Source organism: Syzygium oleosum, unplaced genomic scaffold (assembly GCF_021117445.2).
Source record: "Syzygium oleosum isolate NSW1041296 unplaced genomic scaffold, Sole_v2.1 Sole_v2.05, whole genome shotgun sequence".
Lineage (NCBI taxonomy): Eukaryota > Viridiplantae > Streptophyta > Magnoliopsida > Myrtales > Myrtaceae > Syzygium > Syzygium oleosum.
In genome coordinates this window covers 5,656,185-5,682,133 of record NW_026607489.1, presented here as the reverse complement: position 1 = coordinate 5,682,133, position 25,949 = coordinate 5,656,185, and the positions used below count along the sequence as shown (strand labels likewise).

The 25,949-nt window shown below is 42.1% G+C and overlaps 4 protein-coding genes across 5 annotated transcripts; 2 read left to right on the top strand and 2 right to left on the bottom strand.

The window, feature by feature from the left end:
* Positions 1–551: 551 nt before the first annotated feature.
* LOC115676357 (protein NETWORKED 2A-like) lies at positions 552–4,596 on the top strand. The gene is made up of 2 exons (XM_030599249.2): positions 552–821; positions 1,701–4,596. The coding sequence occupies exons 1-2, from the start codon at positions 728–730 to the stop codon at positions 4,502–4,504; spliced, it is 2,898 nt and encodes a 965-aa protein (XP_030455109.1). The 5' UTR covers positions 552–727; the 3' UTR covers positions 4,505–4,596.
* Positions 4,597–5,129: 533 nt separating this feature from the next.
* LOC115676523 (uncharacterized) lies at positions 5,130–11,815 on the bottom strand. 2 transcript variants are annotated; one of them, XM_056311742.1, is made up of 6 exons: positions 11,628–11,815; positions 11,251–11,443; positions 8,836–8,922; positions 7,148–7,531; positions 6,681–6,832; positions 5,130–6,261 (listed from the first exon to the last, which is right to left on the bottom strand). In XM_056311742.1, exons 1-6 carry the CDS (start codon positions 11,708–11,710, stop codon positions 5,304–5,306), a joined length of 1,857 nt encoding a protein of 618 aa, XP_056167717.1. In that variant the 5' UTR covers positions 11,711–11,815; the 3' UTR covers positions 5,130–5,303. The 2 variants fall into 2 exon arrangements, with proteins under 2 accessions (XP_056167717.1, XP_030455338.1); XM_030599478.2 differs by having other exon boundaries at positions 5,130–6,265; positions 6,688–6,832.
* A 4,168-nt stretch (positions 11,816–15,983) lies between these two features.
* Positions 15,984–20,677, top strand: LOC115676527 (double-stranded RNA-binding protein 1-like). Its single transcript, XM_030599483.2, has 3 exons — positions 15,984–16,296; positions 18,526–18,788; positions 19,654–20,677. The coding sequence occupies exons 1-3, from the start codon at positions 16,272–16,274 to the stop codon at positions 20,428–20,430; spliced, it is 1,065 nt and encodes a 354-aa protein (XP_030455343.1). The 5' UTR covers positions 15,984–16,271; the 3' UTR covers positions 20,431–20,677.
* Positions 20,678–22,132: 1,455 nt separating this feature from the next.
* Positions 22,133–23,859, bottom strand: LOC115676525 (UDP-glycosyltransferase 91C1-like). The gene has a single exon (XM_030599481.2). The coding sequence runs from the start codon at positions 23,815–23,817 to the stop codon at positions 22,330–22,332; it is 1,488 nt and encodes a 495-aa protein (XP_030455341.1). The 5' UTR covers positions 23,818–23,859; the 3' UTR covers positions 22,133–22,329.
* Between the last annotated feature and the right edge of the window lie 2,090 nt (positions 23,860–25,949).

Genomic DNA, 25,949 nt, shown 5'->3' with positions numbered 1-25,949 from the left:
TCACCAATTTTGGCTAAAACCAGATCTCATAGCAGAGTGCCAATATCATATTTGTCATGCTGGTCATGATGCAGGTCGAGATATTCTTTCGATTCAATCGAACGACTTGAAAGTAACACATTGGCAATATTCGTTAATCGGTCTGGATATCATACACGGGTCTACTTTCGTTTAAACAGATAAATCGGTTCGAATGCTCGCGATCTATTTTCTTCTAGATTATTCTCGATAACAAGATCGTTCTTTTTTTCAATTAAAATCCTAAAGTTGACAAGGATAGACATCCGGGTAAAAAAAAAAACCCAGACATGTTTTGGCAAGCAGATGTCTAAATTAAGAACTTCACACATTTTTCTTTATCTGTTTTCTGTTTTTCTGCCACTGTCCAAAACTGGCAGATCTCAGAATTGCATCGTGGGCATGCGTTTTCTTTTCTTGTTCTCTTCTTTGTTGGCCTTTTGAGCCTTTTTGGGTACATAAATAAATAAGCAATAATTGGAGGAGTCAGAGGATTTTGACAAGTAATGCGGATCCTCCGCTCCTATTTAGGCAATGTTGGATGGGACAGAGAGTTCATTCCATTGACCTCTCCCTTTGCATGAGACCTGTCTCTGCCCATCATCTTGCTGGCTTCTCTGTAATGGCTTAAATTTTGCACTTTAGCTTGGCTTTGCCCAATTTCTTTTTTGCAAATTTATGCCTTGATAGAGGAGAGGAGAGGGAGAGGATGTTGCAGAGAGCAGCAAGTAATGCATATTCTTGGTGGTGGGCAAGCCACATCAGGACTAAGCAATCAAAATGGCTTGAACAGAGCCTCCAAGGTAATGGCATCCAATCCAGTTCCTCCTTCATCTTGTTCATCTTTTCGAAATTTGTGTTTCATTGCGATCATAGTTCTGTAGATCTTTTGATTTATGTGGAAGAAAAATGTTGGACCTGAAACAATAGTGAATGAATGTGGTGGTTTAGAGAGGAGGCAGTATAATTTAAATGATTGGTTTCTAGGATAGAACCGAGGCCTGTGTCGCGATTCCGGGTTTAAGAAAATAGGGCGGGAATCATAAGTGTAATGGAGGATTCGAATAGATGAAGGGATTGTATGAAAGAGGTATTTCGCAACTTGGCTATTGGAACAGAGGTTTTATCCATTCCTACCGCAGGTTTTGAATCTTTTGATCAGTACATGGAGATATTTTATTATTTCAAATGACATAAGATTGATGACAGAGACCGAGATTAATGTTCATAAATCCTAAACCAGTCTCTAATTGAAATCGGCATTCAACCTGCAGACATTTGTGTAATCCTAGCCTTCGTAACCGAGCGATGTGCGCGTTTGTAAAAAAAGGCCATTTCAAAAACTGATTTTAACATTTCTGCAGACAAAAAAAAATTGTATCTTGCTTGGTTTCTTCCAATGTTGTGCTATTCTCTGCATGCATATAAGTTAGATTTGCGAAAAAAAAAAGTTGAAGTACATCATGAACAAAGCCTACAAAATTAATTATCTTTATGGGCTAATGTAACAGGTTTTGCTAAATAAGATTCGGATTTAGTACGATGAGGTATATGGAAGTTTAGTACCAAACGAATGAAAGAGCAGACGTCGTAGTTGTGTTATGGCTGCGACATGTTCGAGTCGATGTATTTGCGTGTTAGAGAAAATCCGGAAGTACTGATATGCAGAGGTTCAACTGCAGATATTGAAGACAAGGTCCAGAGCACGCTGAAGATTATCGACGGTGATGGCGACTCTTTTGCGAAGCGAGCCGAAATGTATTACAAGAAGAGGCCAGAGCTCAAGAGCTTAGTGGAAGATACCTACCGGGCATACCGAGCTCTAGCCGAGAGATATGACCTCTTATCCAGAGAGCTTCAGAGCGCCAACCGCAAAATAGCCACGGCTTTTCCTGATGAAGTCCAGTTTGATGTTGATGATGACGATGATGAGCAAAGCTTTGCCGGAAGCTTCTCTGAGAAGCCATCAGGCAACGATCTTCCCGACGCCGCAAAACGGCGCATTCCTAAGGTGCCAAAGCTCCCTACGAAAGAGTTCAGGAAACCGTCGATGTCAAGCTCGAGGAAAGCACAGCTGAAGAAGAAATTGAGCGGCGTCAAGACTTCCATAGCTCCCGCTTCCGGTTTGACCAAAACCGAGGCGCTAGAGGAGATCGACAAGCTTCAGAAAGGAATCTTGGCGCTGCAGACCGAGAAGGAGTTCGTGAAGAGCTCGTTCGAGCGCGGGCACGAGAGATACTGGGAAATAGAAAACGAGGTAATGGAAATGCAAGGCAAAGTGTGCAGCCTACAGGACGAATTTGGAATCGGTACCATCATCGAGGACAATGAGGCTCGGACTCTAATGGCCACAATGGCTTTGAAGTCTTGCAAGGAGGCCTTGTCCAAAATGCAGGAGCAACAGGAACAATCCGCTGAAGAGGCGATAGAGGAACAGGAAAGAATCAGGAAAGTATACGAAAAGCTCAAATCTCTCAAAGGCGAATATCTTCCTGAAGAGAGAACCACTAGGGACAATGTGGAGGAAGAAAACTCGGTAGGCGCCAATCCAAAATCGAGGAGCTCGGTCCAACAAGAGGATGAGTTGAGCTTGGATGGTCAGAAAATGAAGGAAGTTCTCAATTCTGATTCGAAAGCCTCGCTCACTATGACGGAACTAGCGGAGAGAGTCGATGAACTGGTCGACAAGGTTATCAATTTGGAAACTGCGGTTTCTTCCCAGACCGCTCTGGTGAGAAGATTGAAGTCGGAGACGGATGTCCTGCACACGCACATCCAGACCCTCGAAGATGAAAAGGAAACTCTGATGGAAGGTTCGGACAATATGAACAGCAGGCTTAAAGAGTTGGAGAAGGAAATGCGCCGGATCAAGGCCCTGAAGCAGAATGTCAACTACCAAAACCAGAACCTCCTCTCTCACTTTACAGAAGCCAGCTCAAACCTTGACCATCTCTCCGAGAAGTTGCAGTATGTGAAGCTGGATGAGGAGGATGAGAATGGTGGAACATTATTCCATGAAGTGAGAACCGCTGGTATGAACGCTAAACAAGGAAAGGAGATTGAAGAGAACGAACTGCAGCAGGTCTCTGATGACAAAAGACTTGCGGAGGCTAAGCGAGAGGAGATTAAGGACAATGTTCCTACTCACGATGATCCCATCAAAGCCGTGGAGGAAGAGATGTATGTGTGCTCAGGCCCAGCTAGTGAGTTCGATGTTATGTCTGAGAGACCCCAAGAATCGGTGCAGCACGAGAAGGAAGAGAACCAAGACCTGTTTATCGAGCCTCAGGACTCGCACGATGGCAGCGAAGATCATCCCGACTGGAGGCAGATGTTCTTGACTGGCGTAGAGGACAGAGAGAAGTTTTTACTAGGGGAATACACTTCGGTTCTCAGGAGTTACAAGGACGTGAGGAAGAAGCTAAGCGAAGTGGAGAAGGATAACAGGGATGGCCTCTTTGAATTGGCGATGCAAATCAGGGAATTACGAAACGACAACACTTCAAAGGACGAGGAGATCATGGCTCTTCGTAAAAAATTAGGCACGCAGAATGGAAAGCCGGATGGTGCTGAAGACGTCGCTGCATCAGGAGATAAGGCTTCGAATCAAGAAAATCCCCAACAAAGCATCCCGGTTGGATCTAGCTCTCAAGATTCGAGCCCATCGTTGGTGCCGAAGAAAAAACAGCCTCTCTACAAGTTGCTGCTTCAGCATAATTTCCAAGGTTTCATGAAGAATCCTTCTACTAGAGAGGTAGAAACCAGATTAAGTAAAGCTCCAGCTGTTTCTTCCATGGAAGAGAAGTTCCGAGTGGAAATTGACGAGCTCCTAGAGGAAAACATTGAATTCTGGTTGAGATTCAGCACGTCAATCCATCAGGTGCAGACTTTCCAAACAAGTTTCCGTGATCTACAAGTCGAGTTATCGAAGTTGTTCGATGACAAGAAACAAGATTCAAGCACTAATCACCAAGCTTCGAAGTCCGAAGCTCGGCCCATATACAGACACTTGAGAGAGATACAGACCGAACTCAAGCTGTGGTTGGAACACAACGCGCTATTGAAGGACGAATTGGAGAGTCGACGTTCTGCCATGTGCCGGCTACAGGATGAGATAACGCGAGTTTCTGACCCGGGGTCCGCCGCTAGAGATCCCTCTCTGAGTGAGTATCAGGCCGCGAAGTTCCAGGGCGAGGTCCTGAACATGAAGCAAGAGAACAACAAGGTCGCTGACGAACTGAATGCCGGTCTGGACCGGGTAAAGAAGCTGAAGACCGAGATTGAGACGACCATCGCAAGACTAGACGAGTATCTTGGAATTTCGGCATCAAAAAGCCATCAATCCCACAGGTCGAGAATACCCTTGAGGTCCTTCTTGTTCGGGGTTAAGCTGAAGAAGCAGAAGCAGCCATCGATCTTTGCGTGCGTGAATCCTGTGATGCAGAAAAAGGGTAGCGACCTCGGAGGCGGCGCATTGCCTTCTTAGCTTTGCTTCCACGAGTCTTCATACTTGTTTGAATTGTACATGTACATGATCTGTTTTCTGACTTCTTAATGTTGGATTGTGATAACATAGAATATCTGTGCAGAATGAATGGGCCGCAGTTAAATTTCCGCTGATGCAAGTTGCTGATATCTTGCAGACACGTCATTGCATGAACCCGAAGGGCAGCTTCTGCTTCTCTTTCCTGTCGAAAGAAAATATATCCAAGCCTAGTGTTGACAAGAGATTAGAGGGCCAGTAATTCTGTGATCTTATTTTTGGATGAATCATACACAAATTTAAGAAACATACACACGTAATATAAAAAAAAATAAAACGAGGCGTACACTCAGTCCTGAGGTATCTCCACAGAGAACTTACTTAAAACTGTGTTATGTATGGAAAATTGGTCCATTAGTTTTTTTTTTTTTCAAGAAATGAAGCCCGCTGATACATGATCTTTTCGATGATAAAGATGATACAAAAATCGGTCCGAAACCATATGTCAACTTCACACGGTAAGCTCTTGTCGAAAGCACCACTTCACTTATAGACTATAGATCAATCTCTCTCTCCAGATAGATCATATTGACTAAATAGACAGACAGATAGATAAGACTAACACGGATGGACAATTATCATTTGCTTTTCATTGCTATATTCTGAGAAATATTACAAAGCTCGGGGAGCACCAAATGCTGGAAGTTCAAAATAAGTTGGAAGCAAAAGCTTATGTAAAATTTCTTTCTTTCAACCTGCATAACAATCTCTAAATCTAATTAATCATCTAAGTTCATTTAAACTAGCTTGTGCCGTCTACTTCTTCACTATGTTTGATGGATGCCAAGCCTGGCGCGTCGACCTGCGGGATATTCAGACTTCTGTTCTCACAGTTCTTGTCGCAATTATCATTTCCACCCTCAGCCTGGGTGCTCACCACACCACTTCGATCACTTACAGCCGCTTGTGCATTCGACACTTGATCACTTACAGCCGCTGGTGCATTCGACACCATATTTGACTTCTCAACTGGTGTTGCGTTTCCTTGCTCTGCTTCTGGTTTTACCAGAACCTTGTTATCTTCAGCAACTTGCCTTGCAGCATCATCCAAAGCACAAGTTCCATCTTCTTTGGTTGGCTCCTTCGTCATATTGTTCGGTGCAGAATCAACCATCTTCTGTTCATCCTTGGCTTCTTGATTCAACGGAAGCTCAGTGGCCACAACCGAGGAAATATTACTCTTCTGTAGGGAGATAGTTGGTGCTTTAGCAGGAGTAGATGGAACGTTGGCGGTTGCAGAAGTCGATTCTTTCTCAGTAGCAGAGCCTGCATGGCCGGATGTAACAGCAACCCCGGTACTTCTAAAGTTTACACCAGGATGGGGCCTGGAATGGGTGGTACTGCCTCCAGGAATAGAAGAAGGTTTTATTAAAGAACCGGAAGGAATTATGTGTACAGCATTTTTTGCCTGAGCAGCCTTCAGAAGCGAAGCGGCATCTGAAGGGGTTGCAATGCGAGCCCCTGCAGCGACTGCTGCAGCTTTTATTCCCATAGAATCGGGGCTCATATCAGCCTTCGGTGATGCTTTTTTTGGGGGAACCCTAGACTTTGGTGCAATATTTAAAGATTGCACTGGAGAAGATCTTTGCTGTGAAATTTGCTGAGGTTGATGGTGGGCCAGCCCAGTAATGTTCCCCGGGAAAGGAGACTCAGCGGCGGCAGCAGGCTGTGTAGAGTTACCAAAGGTACCGTTTGTTGTTGTTCCTGTTAAAGAAAAAAACATTTTCAATCTGCAGATGTATAGAAACAAAACAGACTACAGAAGTTGGTGTAAAAAGTCAAAGCCAGGCAGCTCAAAATTGTTTGGCACAGGAAGAGAAGTCTAGACATACTGCTTACATATCACATTTTTCTTGGCTAGCGTAACAGTTCTAAGATTCATCCAACAACCAACACGCCTCTTCCCAACAAGTGAATCTACCACAAGATTCACTTCACCAGATACTAAAGATTAGTCACGCTAAGGAAGAGTTGTGATAAAATGAGACAGAATGAATCAAGAGGCAGCAAGTAAATCAAGGGGATGCGGCAAGGTGCATGAAAGTCAACCAATAAATTAATAACCGTTAAACCATCATTCTGCAAATCATTTAGGAAGAAATTCTTTACAGGCAGATAGAGAAAACCTGTTCTTAAATTTTTCACAGGCATATCAAGGGCTAGTGACATTGCATGACGAGCAGCCAGTTGTGCCTCAGAAAGCTGGGGCCCTGTTGAATTCGCAATTCCCACATTCATATTTCCATGCCGTTTCCGTATAATGGCCCACCTCTGCACATGAAAAAGAAATCGCATGATAAACAGCAAGTACAAAGCAAAGACAGCTAATTAAACCAGTGTAACCTAACCACATAAGGGTAACATTTGATAAATAAAAAGACAGAATCCTAAACCAAGAATTTCCCTCGGAAATTTTTTTTCTAATCTACCATTGTAACAGGTTATGGCTGCTACTCATCAGCCAGGATAATGAACCAAGAAAACTGCAGTTGATGACTATTTTTACAACAAAACCTCAACCCATCTACTGAGGAGAAAATACACGTGTGTGTGTGTGTGTGTGTGTGAGAGAGAGAGGACTCAAACCTGAGAAAGTTGTGAAGCAGTCCTATCTCCCTTAAAGTCTGCTTTTAAGATGTTTGCCCAGTTCCCTTCACCACATTTCTGTACAGCAGCAATGAGTTCCAAGTCCTCTGCCTCAGACCATGGTTTTCTTTTCTTTCGAGAAGCATTGTTGCCACTTGCTAATCCATTTGCATCCAAGCCTTCAGTAGATGTTACTGCAGGCAGAGGCTGTCTCTGAACAGAGACCGGTACAGTAATATTCATGCCCTGTGTATAACAGAGAGGTTGGGAACTTTCAGAAACTCTAGATGATTGACCATTTGGTATGTTTATAGTCAACGGGGCCTCAACAGTTGAGTTATTCTGGAGGCTGGAGTCACTCGTTATACCAGAACCTATTAGTACCTGCATGAAAACAGAAATCTTTTTAAAGTGAACCAGAACAAAGCTCTGATTCAAACCTCACATCCACAAAGGATGTTGAGCATCACACACATGCGTTTGTCCAATGAATCAATCTTCTAAAAGTAGTTTCGTAAGAGTACAGAATCTGCTTGATAACTGAGCCACCTGTTGGACAACTAACTTTGGCCTGTTGACTAAAATGGTGTTTAGATAAATAAAATCTCTAGTGTGCTCGTGCCTACTGCCCAGGCTTTGGAAAATGGACCAAAAGAATCAAATAGAACTGGAGAGACATATTTCTGAGAATGTGATATGAGCTCATTTGGATGTCATTAATAACAGGAATATAATGATCCAGCCCACAAAACTTGCAAACGAAAAGTCCCTCCTTCTCTAACACATTACAACTTACAATGCATGATATATTATTTGCTGGAGCAAAGGTTTTCAAGGAAAATCCGCCTACCATGGACTTCGCATCCCCGTCATGTAAACAAGGGCAACGGTGACGTGTGGACCATCACAAATTATAGATAATCATTCATAAGCAAAAACCTCTATTGAATACCACATCCTCGAGACTCAATCTGATCTCCTATTTTAACAAAAATTTAGAATACAAAATGGCATATCTTCAAACTTAAAAAAAGGCCCTTCATATAGATACATCATATCTGCAATCTCTATATAAGGAGTCGCATGATTCATTCTGTTCAATACTTTTAGCGTGTCTTAAAGCATCCAACATCACTTGTCCATAGGGTTTTCAGGCTTTATATTCATGTTGTCTCCCTTTACCTATTAGTTTAAGCTTTTATTGGACATTGTAACATGGTATCAAACCTAGGTTTCAACCCAGATTTATTTCATGTATGAGGCTCTCATTCATCAACTCCACATTCCATTCTAAGTCCAATTTGCAAGTTAGAGGAGGTGTTAAAATATCCTACGTAGCTTGCCAATGAGGTTTATATGGGCCTTATATTCATGGTATGCCCCTCCACCTATTGGCTTAAGCTTTTCGGTTAAAATTTCTAGCAAGTGTCACTTTGAGATCGATCAAATAACCCCTATTCCCCTTCCCTACAAAAGACTGGAAATTGTGTAGCTCCAACCCTATGCAGTTTCGAAAGTTCAGCTGTATTACCATCAAGAAGCATACCATATGCATAACTAAAGTAATTTCAATTACATATGTATGTCGCGATGGATATCTCAAAGTTGCCCAACAATAATTATGAACCAAGGTACCTCTTGCAGCAGTAACGTATATAAATTGGAGCATTAATTGCAACAAAAATTACCTTGACACAGGCTGCAGCCTCTGTCGAAGCTTCAGCGCTCACTGCAGGAAATGCTTCCAGCTCATATTCTAGGTCACTGTTATCATCCTGAAAAACAGATTGTCATAACTACTATACGGAAAAGAACCAGGTCTCAGTAAATGTAGCGCACAACATGATCATACTTGATACTTGTTGGTAATAATGGTACGTGACACATGAGATAGAATACAAGATGTAAACTAGATAGGCAAACCTTTAGACCTATATGACATAAAAGGAGGAAATACAAAGTGCTTGAAACAATGACAGATCTTTGCTTAATCAGCCGCCAGTAAAAGGAGGAGGAGGAGGAGATGAAGAAAATGAATAATAAATTCCACTACTAATAATGAAAGCTTGCAATCTCACCCCAAAGGGATATAAACAGCAGTACTAAAAAAAATTATAATTCTGACCGTATGAAAACAAATGATGAATGAGAAAGTACCTAATTGACAACTAGTAGAGAGAAGGGTATTTGCTATGGATTTTTTTATAGTATTTACCTGAAGAATAATGAACAACCAAAGTGTATCCCAGTGACATTCAAGAGACTACGGCCACAGAAAATCATTACCATTGCTCTTTCATATGTTTAAAAAATTAAAAGTATCTTTCCATTGATCAGCATCAGAATCCTATGAGTAATACAGGTTTATTTAACGCACATTGTACAATGTCAACCAAATCTTCAAGCAACCTTATGGCAATTTGCCACATCCAGCTAAAAAATACAGCATCCAATCAATTCGTCAAGCCATCCATACCCTCTTTTGTTTTTATTTCAGAAGCATGGGCAAGAGCCACAGTTGCATTAATGCTGCTCCCATTCATAAAATATCGACAAAAAAAATAGCAACGTCATTTGAAACCATACATTAAACAGGGCATATGTTAACAACTTTGTGTGAATGTTTCACATTCCGCATGCATAGGCAAAGATCCCAACAGTGTTAAAGCTGGGATAAAGAAACTCCACATCACACAGAAAGTAGAATTCTCGGCAAAGCAAACCACCGGTAATTGACAGCGTTAAGTTGGCCTTGCATCACATAAAATAAGAAACAGTTTTCAAAATCCAAGCATCCTTCTTCATGAGGAAACTACTGCTTTATTTCATGTCTATGTACGGTGGAAGTGAAGGCTATTAGAGAAGATTGTCCAATTGTAAGGAACATAATAGTACAATAGGTGCTATCATCTATATCTACTAGTTTCCTAGGGCTTTGGAAGGCTACACCAGTTCAAGGAATCACTAGTGCCAGCACAATGTCACTTTTCGTAAGGAAAAGATATAACTCTACACTCTGTATAAAGGCACAAGGACTGTCTGGCTTGAAAGGCATATTTTTCACTCTGAGAACCTTGAACAGCACAATGCGTCAATCCATCCATAAAATTTTTAGATATGTAGGACGCTTGGGATGCTTTGATGAGCCAAGCCATGGTAAGGAATTCTTAGCTAACCGCCCCGACTGCCTAAGACCAGCAATGTCAGTTCGTCATAGCGTACCAAGACAAATGACTTCCAGAATCTAGGAAACATTCTTCATGAAGAAATTACCACTTCCATGCATGGAAGGATCCTCGAAGGCTAAAACATAAACAGGGACAATCTTCTCCGACAAGGGTCCAATCACCCTGGTTTCAAAGGCGGTATTTTTTATTCCGAGATGTCAACATCGAGGGTACAATTAGGTGGCAAACGAGCCACTTTTGCTACCCTTAAAATTTTCTCCAAATTGCATGTCGCGTAATAGGATGATCATTTAATGCCCCTCAGTTTTCAACAAAGAAGGTCAATCTAATCATGGCATATTAGTAGGTACATATTCCTCCACTCGACCGGTTAGTAGACACGTGCAAAGAATCCATGTTTTTATGACGCTACCGATTTAAAAGTTACCGATACACATCAATCTTTACTTTACAATCAAGTATTCCTAACTAAACCCACATTACCTACTCATTAAAGCAATTATAGCGCAGGAATATCGCGACACAAATGTAACAAATCAGTCCAACAGCTTTTAATCCGTCCAGAAGTGAAAAGGCAAATAATGCACTCATTCCTCCAATTATGAAGCCGACAAAGAAGAAAGACCAAAACTCACCAGAGGCTCATCCCCATCCTCCAATTTCTCTGGCAGGAATCCACGTTTTTATGACGCTACCGATTTAAAAGTCATCGATACACATCAATCTTTACTTTACGATCAAGTACTCCTAACTAAACCCACATTACCTACTCATTAAAGCAATTATAGCTCAAGAATATCGCGATACAAATGTAACCAATCACCCCAACAGCTTTTAATCCATCCCAAAGCCAAAAGGCAAATGCACCCATTCCTCCAATCGCGAAGCCGAGAAAGAGAAAACACCAAAACTCACCGGAGGCTCATCTCCATCCTCCAATTTCTCCGGCAGCGTGCCTCGGTAGGCCAAGTGCCTCCACAGCGTCCGGTACTCCCGCGCATTAGTTATCCCGGTCGACGTCTTCTTCACCAACTCATTCCAATCCACCTTCACACCCTGAAACTGAGCCACCTCTTGAAGCAAACACAACACCGCGGTTGCCGTATACCTGCCCAAGAGCAGACCCACCCTCACATCAGCAGACGCGCCCGAATAAGTCCCTCCACAAGAACCGATACACACCCAAATCCACCCGCGGACCCAAAAACACGAAAGAAAGTACAAAGCAAAAAGGGGGGCCATGAAGGAGACACAATTCGTGGCCGAGCGGGGAGCGAGAGAGGAAGGCGAACCTCTGCAGGAGAGTGGAGATGTCTTCTTCGCTGATGGAGCCCTTCCTCTTCTGGGGCTTCGATTCAACGACGGCTTCGTTCATGGCGTCCGGAGCATGGTATGCGTGGGCCAAGAATTGAACCGGCAAGAGAACCCAAAGATCAAATTTTTATCCAGCAGAAGCAGTGTGTAGAGAGAGAAAGAAAGAGAGAGACGTCTCGTTCGGGCGGGTTTGTTCTTTCTGGGAAGACAAGAAAAATTAGAGACAGAGAATCTCGATTGTTTTGTCAATTTTGGGTTTCCTCAATTTTACCCCCAAACTTTCGCTTTTTCACGAAATTGCCCCAACTTTTCGAATTCCGCCAAAGTAATCGGTTCCGGGGTAAGTCGGTTCCCACACTGGATCGTGGAACTAGGAATTGGCCCATCTGGTCCTGAAACCGAGGTGATATCTTTTATTGCATGGTCTAAACTCTCATTCTTTAGCGTTTTGGATCTTTAATCAACAGGAATCTCGATGGAAAAGCGGTAAAGTTCCGGACTGTCTAGTTTACACCCGGAACCGGGAAATGGACCGACAATCACCGGTTTCGAATTTTAGAAACTGGGAACCGTCCAGAATCGGCCGATTCGATCCGATTCTCGGTTCGGTCCGATTTTAATGCTCGCCCCTAACTTTTATCTACGCGAAGAATCCGTCCCTCTCTCCACACTTAACAAGTACTCGCAAGTCAAAATTACTTTCCTATTTAGAATTTATTTTTACCTTTTGAACTCTTTTCAAATTCTACGACTCGCGTTCTATAATTTCTTCTAACATGAAACGCTCGCGCCCTTTTCGAACCCTACAAATTTTAACTCGTAGAATGTCATACGATTCTTCAGAATCTAAAAGATTCTGTAATATAATTTTGATCGAGAAACACGCAATTGAAATGAAAAAAGAAGTTCGCCTTCTCAATTGCGGCTTGATTCCGTATAACATCACAAAACATTTATCCTTTCGACGCACTTGGCCCCAAATGTCTAGAAAGAAATTTGAAAAGGTCCACCGTGACTCAAATTTGGCTTCCATAGGCTCTGTTTTGTCAAATATTTCCGTCTAAAAATTAGATCGGGATTTATTCTAATCGCACTCTAATAGGACGACGAGCTCAAACTCAATGCTCATCACATTTTGTTAATTAATTTTAGGAGTTTCCTATCGGTTCCAATAATAAAAATTTCATGATTTAGTTTGTATTGTAGCGAGAGAAAATTTTTTTTTTTTTTTTTGGTCGGTCCTACTCTATTTCTCACTCACAATACACACTCAGACTTGCGCGCCACCTCTTGCAGGGCGTGAGCGTCGAAACCCACATCTTAAACTACGCGGCCCCACCCCTACCCCCTGCGAAGGTGGGGATTCGAACTCCCCACCTCCCCCTTCTCAAGTGAGAAGGGTGGCCACTGGGGTAAATTTATCACAAATTTTTTTTACTTGCGATGTTTTTGAGTTTTCTTTTTTTTTTTTTTGGCCGGTCGTTTTCAAGTTGAAATGGCGAATTGGAGAAGTTTTCGGTTAAATTGAGGGTTGATTCATGTACGCTTTTAACGAAAATTGAAAAAAAGAAACATCTATAATTCTATAGGCCATTCGAGTCGAAGACAAAAAAAAATCCCATCCTTCATATTAATTTTAAGAAAATATAATGAAAACCTGCTAAAGTCGTCACTTATTATCGATGGTCAAGAAAATTTGTTGAAGTGGGGACCATAAGCCCGCACAATAAGTTAAAGGGAAAATTACGACAACCGAGGATTATTATTTGTGGGTCCATTGGGTTACAAGCTCGAAAAAAAACGTTACACTCATTTAGGTAAGATTAATATCACCAAAAATTCCAAATTAATATATTTGTGATAATTTTATCCAAAATTAATTTTTTGACCATAAAAAACCCCAAACTGGTATACTTGTGACAATTTTATCCCAAACTAATATTTTGACAACAAAATTTGTGATAAATTTACCCTCCATTAGTTTCCGTTAAATTGGATTAATACCACAAAAAATCACAAACTGATACACCCATGACAAACGGAAGGTAAAACACAAAACCGGCACATCAATCAACTGCCGCGTGTTATTTAACAAAATAATTTGACAGTAAAATTTAATGGAAAAAAATTGAGAGTAAATTTGTCACATGTTTACCAGTTTGGAGTTTTTGGTGGTCAAAAAATTAGTTTTTGGGTTAAATTGTCACAAATATACCAGTTTGGGGTTTTTCCGTGGTATTAACCCTTTAGGTAAATTTCTAAAAACATGGAAAAAGAAAAGGCGACGACTACTTTAGGTTGCTTACTATATTTCTGAAGAAAATTTTACTATTTCTACTATCAACCCAATTTCTTAATTGCCTCTCGAAGTTGAAGTATTATGAGCGCGAATGATAATCAATATATTCCAAAAATCAATTTCTCGCCAATTGACTTTTCTATTTCTATTCCTTGGACGAGCATTTGAGCAAAAATGCACGTTTGATAACGACACAAAATTTCTATTTTCAAAATAGAAATTCGCTTGGTAACGACATAAAATTTCTCCCTCCCAGGAAGCGGCCGACGGAGGTTGGTGGTCGGTGGCAGGGGCGGACGGCAGGAGGTGGCCAATGTCGAGTGGAGGACGATGGACAGAGACAAGAGGCAAACAAATGGCGACGGCCGGCTAGTAGCCAGGGCAAGCGATGGAAAGAGTTTTTATTTCTCATTTATGTTCAAAAAAATATAAAAGTAAAAAAATTTTACCTCTCATTTCTATTCCAAAGTCGTTTCCGAAATCAAAATTTATTCTAGAAATAGAAAAATGAAATTGTATTATCAAACGGATTTCTGTTTTAAATTTATAATAAAAAAATAAAAAAATATAATGATTATGATGGGCGCCAAATTTCCTTTAATCACTTTCCTATGCTCTTCGAAAGTTGTCCAATCTTCTCTTGGCTCTCTGATATTGACCACTGAGTATCCAATCAGCATTTACAACCACTTTGTCAAACCTTTCCGTTTTTATCGCGCCGCACCATGTGAACTGACTGCCCATGAAAGCCAAATATCAATCATACCAGCAGAAGACAACTTGTCCTTCGAATTCTGGCACTTTCCTGTTTTTTGCCTCATGGCTTCCTCCCTGCTTCTCTCTTCCATCTCCTTAATTCCATTGAAATCTCCAATACGCATCCAGGACTCATGGATGCTTTCAGTCAGTTTCTTAAAATTTTTGCCCACGGGGATACATTTCTTCTGAAAATCTGGATCAATGTAAGTCCAACCAACTCTTCCCGAGTGCTGTTCATCCACACTAGTCACCTTAGTATCACTGAAGTTCTTTGTATGCTGCAAGACCTCCACATCCACTCTTTCGTCCACCAAAATGCCCAAAACCCCCAGGGGTTCCATTAGGATTCGCATAAGTTGCCCGCTGCACACTCACAGTTTTCCTGCACCTTTCCTTGCAGGCCCATCTCTTCCCAATTCTATGGGGGCATATTGCAAATTTTAGAGTACATTCTGATGTGATGATATGCCCCCATAAAGTTGTAGTCAACTTGTCACGTATTGGTCCATTTGAGTGCATGTGATTAATTATGAAAGGCAAATTGATCATATATTTATGTAAGGAATAATATATCGATGTCCATTTGTCATTGACTGAGGCAGAATTCTCGCAGCTATTTTAATCACATGCAATATGTTTATGAACTATTCTTCTAATATATACGACGAATTTATCCGTAATAATCAGTCACATATTGTCACGTGATCACAATTTGTAAGCAAAATTTGATAAAGGCAACGATGAAGAACACGTTGCAATGGATTCTTAAAAAAACACGGGGCAAATTGAAAATTTTGAAACTGGGGGCAAATTGCAACAATCCTAAAAAAGGGAGCATAAAAAGAAAAAATCTCGAATAATTATGAGTTGAATAGGAAAAAAAGGAAAAAAATCTGAATTAATTTATTGGCAAATAAAGAAAGAGAAAACGACATAAATAGTTCATAAACTTTTAATTTGTTCAAATTAATCCCTATACTTTAGCTCGATGTGTAATGTAATTCCTAAACTTTTAATTTGTTTAATATGATCTATAGACTTTTGGTATATATTCAATATAGTTTCTAGACTACGAAAATGTTTAATATTATCCTTTAACTTGAATTAATGGAAGGACAATATTGAATATTTTCATATAGTTCAGGGACTTCATTGAATATGTATCAAAACTTTAAAGATCATATTGAATAAATTAAAAATTTAAGGAGCACATTATATATAAGGTAAAGTTCATGGACTATCTATATTATTATCCCGTAAAGAAATTTCTAAAGAACCCTCTTGGGGTTTTAGCCTTCGGAGCAGAATCGAGCACTGTCTGCAAGTGCAAGTGCAGAGTGCAGGCCTAATCTCGCCTCTTCTTCTTTCCTTTTTCTTGGGTTTTTCTCGTTTTCGAATCGAAATCTCACGGCTTTTGGTTGCAGAAGGAATCCTGTTCCGAGCGCGAGATTCATCTCCTCTCGGCTTTCGTTCTGTACCCAGAATCCGCGAGAAGAACCCGAGAAAGCAGGAATTCTTCTCGCCTGTTCGTCGCGTAGTGATCATCATCGTTCCGAACAAAACGATGCCCGCGAACGACGGCTTCTCAGGTATCAAAGGTTTTGTTTTTCAGTCTGATTTCTTCTGATTTATGTGTTGATCTCAAAAGGGTATATACGCAGATTTTACTCTCGTTCTCTCTCTTTCTCTCTCTCTCTCTCTCTGAGTATGTTGCCGACGTTAGAGTCTTTCTGGGTATAATTCCAAAGTGTTCCCTGTTCTTTTTCTTACATTTTTCTTGGTAGTAGGCATCATATGCAAGAACCCAGATGGACCATTGCTTCTTTTTTCTGAAAATCTGATCGCGTGTGATGTCAAAGTTGGAGTCTTTCCTTCTCGAGCCTCCCTCTTTTTGCGAGGAATGACTATCAGCTGAGTAACCCTAGATGATTTCTGGCACGGCTGAGATGTTCAAGCGGCTCTGTTGCCGCTGCCTTTCTTTGTTCTCGTGGAGCACTGCTGTGCTGTCACGATTTCTTTGGATTTCCAATGTGCGTAAAAGGCTCTGCTTGTTTCGCATTTTTGTAAAAACGATCACTTGTATCGCTCGAAATAATTAGTCGATGGAAAATGTTTTAATTATCAATAACAAATTTATGTCTAAACATTTTCGTTTACAATTGAAAAAAATATCATTCTTACATACTATGCAAGCAATAATTTTTAGGAAAATGATTTCCAAATTATTCACTTTTGGCGAAACAAACATAGCCCTAATCTCTCTGGCGCTTCGTCAATTTGGCATTCATAGAGCGGAATGATCACATTATTCATCTTTTTTGTGTACTCCTGAAGAATATAATCATGATGAAATTATGGTCGATACTGTTTTCTGCAAATTGCAAAACTTCACAGAGGAGATTTCCCTCCGCTTGAGAAATTGCTGATCTTCTCCCCAGATTCTCCGTGAACCAGGAAATACTAGATTTTTCTTGTGGAACATCAGTGACTCCTACTAAGAAGTTTGGGATGAATAATGCCCGTTAATTTCTGGTGTAGTATTTTTTGGTTCTGATCTTTCGTTGAAATTTCTGTGCATGCTTGTTTCTTGAAGTGGTAACCTCGAAGAAGGAATCCTTCTTTTCTTGTTTCACTTAAAGTGCTAAAGATGGAGATCAATCTTCTCCCCCTCCATTTAGTGCAGTGCTAAGAACTCTCTCTCTCTCTTGGTGCCCATGTATGCTATGGTGGGCACTTCACCATTATTGAGCATTCCTCGATTTTCACAAGCAGATGGACTCCCATGATCATTGTGTCTTAGTGCTTTCTTTTCCAATTTTCATGTTTTCAACTTTGCTTCATGTATATTGCTGCTAGTAGATCCACTTTTCCATGTTTCTTTTGCCATTTTCTTGCTGTTAACCTAGACATAAGCCTGTGCGTTGCACAGGTTCTCAACACAATACCACTAAATATAGACAAATTCGAAATCATGATTTAAACTAACTATGAAGCATTTCTTGCACACATTACAACTTTAGTAGAAAATTTAATAATATATTGAAACTTCACCTTTTTTCTTCACGTTGGGATAAGTGTTTGACTTTATTTCAAGCAATTTTAAAATTTTTCACCGTCATCTATAAATTTTTTTAATATGAAAACTTAGATTAAATTTTATAATCTATTTATGAATTAAATGGTCTGTCAACACTAATCACTAGTTCAAAACTGATTATGTAATTTCTTAGTCAATTTTTCTAGTGGAACTTGTCTAATTATGAAAAAAATTTATTAAAGATATGCAACCCTACCATAAGCATCAAACCTTGGATCATAGCCTCATCATGAATATTATCAATCTTTAGCATAAAAAACTTGAAGTCCTTCCGTTAGTCATGTCCTCCAATATTCCTGACAAATCCAATGTACTTGAAACAAAAATATTGATGCAACGTATGAAATAATTACAATTTAAAAGAGAGAAGTACTTGAAGTTGTATCCGTTTAGAAATCGAACATCATATTCAAAGAAAACACCAAAGAATGCTAATGAAACTAAAATATTGATGAAATATGTGAATAATCACTATTGCAAAGAGGAAGTACTGTTATCCATTCAGAAAAATCTAACACCCTTGCAAAGCAAATACCAAAGAATGCAAAAGTAATTGAAGTCCACGTGAGTCTATAACAATGAACTTTTTGGGATTGGCACGTGTGTTATTCGTTTTTCGTTTTTCTGGGGGGCGGGGATTCCACTTTCAATTGCCTGTTTGATATTTCCAAATTTCCTACTTCATTTAATCGTTGATGATATATTTTTGGATAAAAATTAGGTGTCTCAAATTGCTACGTCTTCAAGAGTCGGTTGCAAGAGTATGCACAAAAAGTGGGACGACCAACCCCAGTCTATGAGACCATAAAAGAAGGTCCTTCGCATGAACCTTCATTTAGATCAACGGTGATTGTTAATGATGTCAGATATGATTCTTTACCTGGGTTCTTCAACCGGAAAGCAGCCGAGCAGTCAGCTGCCGAAGTTGCATTGCTGGAGTTAGCAAAGTCTGGTGAAATCAGTGACAGCATTTCTCAACCAGTTGTAAGTTCAATAGGCACTCCTAGATAAGATTAAATTGTAAATATATTTTATGGCATACCTACAATAATATAGGTGTTTTCCTTATTTTTGTAATGGAACAACGATTTTGCAGATTTAGTGCGTATTGTTTAGAATTGAGGAGCTGATTCAATATTATGATTGCTGAATAGTTGGATAATAAGTGTGCTAAAGCTCCTGCAAGACCTCATTAAGCAATTGAGTATTATTCAGCCTACTTTAATCATATTGATAGTTTTCTATGTGCCATGCACAAGAATTCTGCTATATATATGCATAGTTGATATTGAGGAGATGATTTGATTGTTTAGCGGTTGTTTGTCTTGGTTAGCTGGAGAAAGACTTAATCCTGCTAGGCCTCATTAAGCAATCAAATTGCATTCCTTTAGATTCAAAATTCATTTTTGCAAGTCCAAGATATAGTTGAATGATATATGGTCTACTGTACTGCTGTATACATGCTTAATAAGTAGTAATGAGACTTAATAACAAGTTCCTCCTCGGTTTTATGGTTCTCTTCTTTAGTTGTTGGCATGGGCCTTGGTAATCAACAAGACTGATGTCAGTACATCTAGTTTGGTCAGAATTTTCACATTTTTCTTCAACCTTTTACATGACATATAATCCATGTCAGTACATATGTGAAGTCTCTTAGGGAAGTTTCTGATCCTTTTATCTTTCCATTGTCTGAGACTGCGAAATTGATTCTGTTTCTCTGTTTCCCTTGTAGCTGTTTTCTTTGCATCTTCTTCTTTCTCCGGGCCAGATCTTTTTTGCATTTATGTTAGTTGTGACCCATTTCTGTGCCTATATGAGTTGGACTTGTTATAACGATTATTCTTTGCAGCATGAAACGGGGTTATGCAAAAACCTTCTTCAGGAATATGCGCAGAAGATGAATTATGCGATTCCCCTGTATGAATGCCGAAAGGATGAGGCAACCGGGAGAGTGCCTCTCTTTTCATGCACTGTTGAGATTGGTGGAATTCGTTACATTGGTGCCACTGCAAAAACCAAGAAAGAAGCGGAGATTAAAGCTGCCCGAACAGCTCTTCTTGCCATACAGTCGAGTACACCCAATTCATCTGAGAAACCGATTACCAACTCTCAGCTGACGGTCGTTCCATGTAAAAAGAGAGGGATAGAGACGGCTACTAATGCTGAGGACGCTGGAAATCCTCCCAAGGCAAAGAAAGCGCGCTTCAAGAAGAAATCGTCGAAAAGGAAGCTCTCAGCGGATAAGTTAGGCAATGATCAAATTCAGAATACGGGAAATCCTAATCTAAGGATCAACAACCCTGTTCCATCTGGAGTCTCAGAAGGTGCAACTGGACCATCGGCGAGGGACTTGGGGCTCAATACAAATGGAAATGAAAGCGAAAGATGTGTGGATATTGCTCCTGTGAATGCTCTTAATTTTCAAAATTTGCAGTGCCTAGCTTCCAATTTCAATCAAGGCAACCTTGGCACTCAAGGTACACTCCTTGTCCCTCATGAAGATGCTAGTACTTTGTTGAGGGAGACGAATAACATTTCTGGAGTCGATGAAGTGACCTCAGCTGCAAACTATTGCTCTGGCTGTGCTAACATGGAGAACTCAAGTGGCATTGTTGGGTTTGACTAATCTAAAGAAAGTGTCTGAAATATTGCAGATTATTATTAGGACCTAGATAATTATTCAATGGAAGCTTACTTTTTGATTCCTTTTAGGATAGAGCTATTGTCATATTTGACGAGAGTAATTAAGTCATTATCAGCAGACTTGGTCTGGAGCCACATAGGTGCTATATGTTTTGAGTGCAAATGCTTGTTCTCGAACAATTGACAAGATTCTTAATGAGAAGCAAATTCAGATGTATTGCATGATCTCATTATGGTGAAGTTTCTTGGTTTGCGTCTCTTGTCTGGGTAATACTCATTTCGTCATCCTCCGGAAAGATTTAGAAGTACAAGGCAATAACATCTGGACGTAGAAATGTACCTTAAAAAGCTCCTGTGAGAAACGTGCTCTCTTCCCTATTGACTGCTTTGAGGCCTTGGGAAATGTTTTAGAAGTTCTGATCTCTTCAGTAGTCCATAGACATGGAAGAAATTGATCCGCTAAGCGCGACCCAGAACACTATTGGCATCGTCCAGGTTTCTTGCTGCAGAGGCAACACAAATTTGAACTGCAACAACAGTGCAATGAAGAAATGGAGAGACTTGATTCCCAGAGTGAAGAGCCCATCATTCGTGCTCTTCCCATCAACTCCAAGCAAGTTACCTGCAAAGAGGGATTTTCAATGCTGTCAGACAAATTTCATCGGGGACTGGTCCAATAAAATGAAACCATAACAGTCCTAAGGGCCAAATTGATAACATCACAGTAATCTCTCGGGACTGATTATTATGTTTAGTGGTCGTACCAAAGTGGTCTGCGAGTCCCATGTCGCCTTCAGCCTCTTTCTTCTCCATATTCTGTTGAAACCCATTTGAGCATAAGCTGGTAAGACCACCCACTAGTAAGACCTGAGAGGGCACAGAGAGTGGTGACTCTTTCAATCCTCTTGTTGAAATTCAGAGCCATCATCAAATCTCAGGAGACTGATCCTTATCTCCTTTGTCCTTGCCCTTTGCTGGTTTTAGCTGTTCTTGAATCAGCCAAAACATTGGAGATTACAAGCGAACACACACTCTCTCGCTTCTTCAACACCATTATGAGAGTCATAGATAGTAGTGAGCGATTCTAGGTCCACTCGGAACTTATCCCGACAATCGGTTCCAAGATTATATTTCCTGTGAAATGGAACTTCTTGTGATTTGTATTCTACAAACGTGAAGTGCCGCCTCAGCGGTGAGCAAGCAAAGTGCATTGATGACTGGTCAAGCTCACGTTTTATTTCTACCTTTCTTTTCTCTTTATTCCTCTGTCCTTCTCTCTCCTTTGCTTCTCCTTCCTCTAATCTTCCTCCTCCGCCACAGCTAAATGTGTAAGTCGGCATTGTGGCTGCTGCCGAACACTGGCAGAGCTGCGCTTTCTCTCGACTCGCTACCATCACCACACACTTTCTCTCTGATCACCACCACCGTTGCCTCTCTCTCTCTTTAACAGTGACAGAATTCACCTCGGTGGAAATCGCGCAACCATGAATCAAGGCCGCACGGTCCCTGTTCGAGATCTCACCACCATCATTTGAGGTGCACAACTCTGAATTAAGGTCCCGTGACCCCGACACCAAGCCATGCCGCCTTGTTCAGTGTCGCTCCACCGCGCGAATTTTCACTTGCGATATGGTAGAAATAAAGGTTCAGGCCAGGATCTTTTGGAGTGCGGAGTGCGTAGAAGGTTATAATAAAGTTAGAATCATTTTTTTTCCTTTTCATTAATAAATTCGTGGAAAGATTACAGCATCAAGAATTTACAGGTTAATCTTGTCAGTTGGTATGAACCTTGCAAATAGTAGAAGAAATGTACAGTCCGACAATCATAAGCTGGTAAGTTAGACATTTGGGCAATGGCTAATTCCAATCTCGTCAAGAAGCTCTAATTCATCATGAACTTTGGCTTCCTATGCTCTTCCAGGTAACGAACAAATTCATCCACGTAGCCGTCGTTTATCTCCTTGCTTCCAAACACGCCCTTCATTTCCCTCGCCGCCGCCCTCGCCGGCTCCCCCGCCTCGTCCACCATGGCCAACCGAACCGACCCGGCCACCGAGTCTCCCGTGAAAGACCCATCCATCTCGTCCCTCGGCACCTCGACCGCGACCCCCTTCGCAAGCAGCAGCCTCGCATTGATCCCCTGGTCATTCATCACGGGGAACGTAATCAGGACTCGCCCGAACGAGAGGCCCTCGACGATCGAGTTGTACCCGCAATGAGTCAAGAACCCCCCGGTCGACTCGTGCCGCAGGATCTTCACCTGCGGGGCCCACCCGGAGTGGACGAACCCCCGGCCCTTCACCCTCTCTAAGAACCCGGACGGCAGACCCTCCAGCCCGTCGTCCCGATCCGACCCGGGCGACCTCCGGAGCACCCAAAAGAAGGGCAACCCGGACCGGTCCAACCCGAGAGCCAACTCCGCGAGTTCGGCCCGGGTCAGCGTGACCTCCGTGCCGAATGCCACGTAGACCACCGAGCCCGCCGCCTGCCCATCCAGCCAACTTCTCATGAATTCCCATCTCTCTTTGCTTTCCACGTCATCGCTCTCATCCTCGTCGTCCATTGGAGGCAAGAGCCCGACCGGCAAAACCGGCTTGCCGCCGTACAGCTCGCGCAGCAGGCCGAGCCACTCCGGCTCGAACTCCTCGCACGTCCGGACCGCCACCGCGTCGCTCTCCCCGATCGAGACCCCGAACCGCACAGTGTCGTGCGCGGTCTCCACCCTCGCCTCCGACCGCTCCGCGACCCTCGCGACCTCGTGCGGGCGGAAGGCCAGGCCGGACCCGGCGGGGGCCCACGGCGGGACCGCGGTGAGGTCCCCGCCGCCGCCGTCGCCCCCCGACTGGAACCTCCCGCCGGAGGCCAGACCCGCCGGGGGGCCGAAGAAGGAGAGGACGGCGGCGGCGAAGAGGCTGAGGAAGGCGCGGGGGAGGCGGAGCTCGGCGGCGAGGGCGGGGAGCCAGTGGGAGGCGTAGTCGTAGAGGATCCAGTCGGGGCGGGAGGAGCGGAGGAAGGAGCGGAGCGCGGGGAGGAGGGCGTCGAAGGCGGGCTTGAGGAGCTGCTGGTGGCGGTTGGGGACGTCGGAGGAGGACTGGGCGAGCGGGGGCAGGGCGGCGGCGGCGGGGGTCTCCGGGAAGGGGAGGGGCACGAGGGTAATTAGGGAGGACAGGGGCGGGGGTATTTTGGGGAGCCTGGAGAGGTTGCCGGGGGTGGAGAGGAAGGAAACCTTGTGGCCCCGCCGCGCGAGGAGGGTGGCGAGGCGGAGGAAGGGGATGAAGTGGCCGACGGCCAGCCACGGGAACATCGCTACGTGCAGCGGCGTCGTCTCATCGCTCTTCTTCGTCTTCGTCTTCGTCGTCGTCTCTTCCATCGCGATGTAGCTACAGAATGCGATGTGCTTCTGGTTTGTGGTTTTTTTGGCCTTTTCAGGCCGCCTCTGGTTTGCGAAGAATAATCTGTCTGCGTTCTATTATTACTACTTTGGATTCAACGGTCACATCGCTCGTTGACTTTGGGAGGTGAACGAGCTTGGCGGGCACCGCCGCAAGCAAAGGATAGAGATCTCGATATGCGTGCTTATTATTGAATATGAATTCTGTGATTGGCCGTCGATTTTTGTTCGAAGAAGTCACGAATTTGATCGTTGAGCATATGGCTTCTAACCTTGCTTTGATAATTAATTTCGTTATTTGGAGTTTATTTTGTTTTGATGTTATCTGAGATTTGTCTTGATTTGCAGCTTTTTTTTGTCTCTATCTTGATTTGTAGTTAGACCGTGTTGTTTCTCTTTTGTATTTATGTGAAAATGGCACGTGTGTGGTGGCTAGCACGTGTCGCCCCCAGGGTTTACTCCCCGGCTGTCGGCCGTGCGGGGGTTCCCTGGGTTACCAAAAAAAAAAAAAAAAAAAAAAAAATGAAATGTTATTTTGGCCCAAAAAATAAATGAGCTCGGTTTGAATTACATTTTGCTCCATGAATTTTTGAGATTGTGAGGAAAGTAATCCTCAATGTTTTACTTTTTACAATTCATCCCGTGAATTTTTGAAATTGGTAGGAAAGTAGTGTCCTTAGAGTTGACTCCACCCAATGTTTTCTCGCATAATCGTCATGTGACTATGGATGGCTAGTTATGAAAGGCAAACTGGTCAAGGAACTATGTATCCATGTGCATATTGTACGGGGAAAATGACATAGACAGTCCTTGAATTTTGGCCTAATGTGCAATATGATCCCTGAACTTTTAATTTGTTCAATATAGTCCCTGAACTTTAGAGTAATGTGCAATATGGTCCCCGAACTTTTAATTTGCTCAATATTATCCCTAGACTTTTGTTACATGTTCAATGTGGTCCCTGAACTTTTAATTTATTCAACGTGAGGACCATATTGCACATTAGGCCAAAGTTCAAGGATTATCCGTGTCATTATCCATATTTTAGAACTATGTATCCTTGAGCGTCTAGCGTTGACTTCGGTAAAATTCTCCACGGAAGTTTAGTCACATGCTCTCACATGCGATATATTTCTTTATATGACGAATCTGCCTTCCGTAATCAGTCACACGCCTTCGTGGGGTCGAAGCTCCAAGTAAAATTTGATCGAGTTAACGGCATGGGACACATTGTAGTCGAATTCTAAAATATGGGGCAGGGGGCCAAATTGCAAATATTGAAATATTGGGGGTAGTTTGCAACGATCATTGAAATTTTGGGAGGCAATTCGTAATTTGCCGCAAGTTTCAAGTGGTAGGATCGAGTTAAGAACAAACTTTATTCATAAATCGTGATCAATTGATGATATGGAGCCAAAATTTTAATACCAGTGATGTCAAATCGCTAGCTTAGGCTTGTGGGACCAATATAGCTTCGCCTAGGTAGTGAACTTTCCGTCCAGTTTAGCTAATAGGTTTCCAATTGACTTACGATTTATCCGAATAAGATCGATAGCGACCCGTAATCTGATAAGAGAGCAAATAGATGTGTAGACCCCCGCGTCTAAGATTTGGAACGGTCCCTTGATTTTGCAAACTGGAAGGAGCACATGCATTAGCACATTTGTCAGCAGTGTGTTTCTCATACTAGATTAGAAATGAGTGAAGCGTTAGCAAGGGCTTGTAAGGGTGAGCAAGTTCCAAAATCGTATCGAAAACAGAACAGGTTTGGTTAGTCCCGGTAAAACCTAGAATTGACCTCCTATTGTTTTTGGTCTTGTTTCTTCTTTATTTGTCGCATTTCCATGTTTAAAGGTGGGTGTGGCATGAGTTTAAGTGTAAGCCTTTTTCACTTGAGGTTTAGACTTTAGCTCGTAACTTATAATGGAAAAGTCAATTTCTTTTTTAAAAACACTTGTGCTAATCGGTTTAGAGCCGATTCGAAATCGATTCTACTAAAAATTCAACCTAGTCAATGCTGTTCCAGGATAGCCTACGGGTTCAGGGCTCTAATCAAGAATCAAACCGAACCTGGTCGGCTCTTAAGCTCGTAACCCATGAACCTTTCTGGT

Excerpts from the sequence above, each read along its gene's own strand:
- LOC115676525 (XM_030599481.2), bottom strand. The coding sequence starts at position 23,817 with ATGGAAGAGACGACGACGAAGACGAAGACGAAGAAGAGCGATGAGACG.
- LOC115676527 (XM_030599483.2), top strand. The coding sequence starts at position 16,272 with ATGCCCGCGAACGACGGCTTCTCAG. Across the intron at positions 16,297-18,525 it reads CGCGAACGACGGCTTCTCAG|GTGTCTCAAATTGCTACGTC; the intron begins GTATCAAAGGTT and ends GATAAAAATTAG. Across the intron at positions 18,789-19,653 it reads ACAGCATTTCTCAACCAGTT|CATGAAACGGGGTTATGCAA; the intron begins GTAAGTTCAATA and ends TATTCTTTGCAG.
- LOC115676357 (XM_030599249.2), top strand. The coding sequence starts at position 728 with ATGTTGCAGAGAGCAGCAAGTAATGCATATTCTTGGTGGTGGGCAAGC. Across the intron at positions 822-1,700 it reads GCTTGAACAGAGCCTCCAAG|ATATTGAAGACAAGGTCCAG; the intron begins GTAATGGCATCC and ends GTTCAACTGCAG.
- LOC115676523 (XM_056311742.1), bottom strand. The coding sequence starts at position 11,710 with ATGAACGAAGCCGTCGTTGAATCGAAGCCCCAGAAGAGGAAGGGCTCC. Across the intron at positions 11,444-11,627 it reads ATCTCCACTCTCCTGCAGAG|GTATACGGCAACCGCGGTGT; the intron begins GTTCGCCTTCCT and ends GCTCTTGGGCAG. Across the intron at positions 6,833-7,147 it reads CTGCTTCACAACTTTCTCAG|AGGTGGGCCATTATACGGAA; the intron begins GTTTGAGTCCTC and ends TTTCATGTGCAG.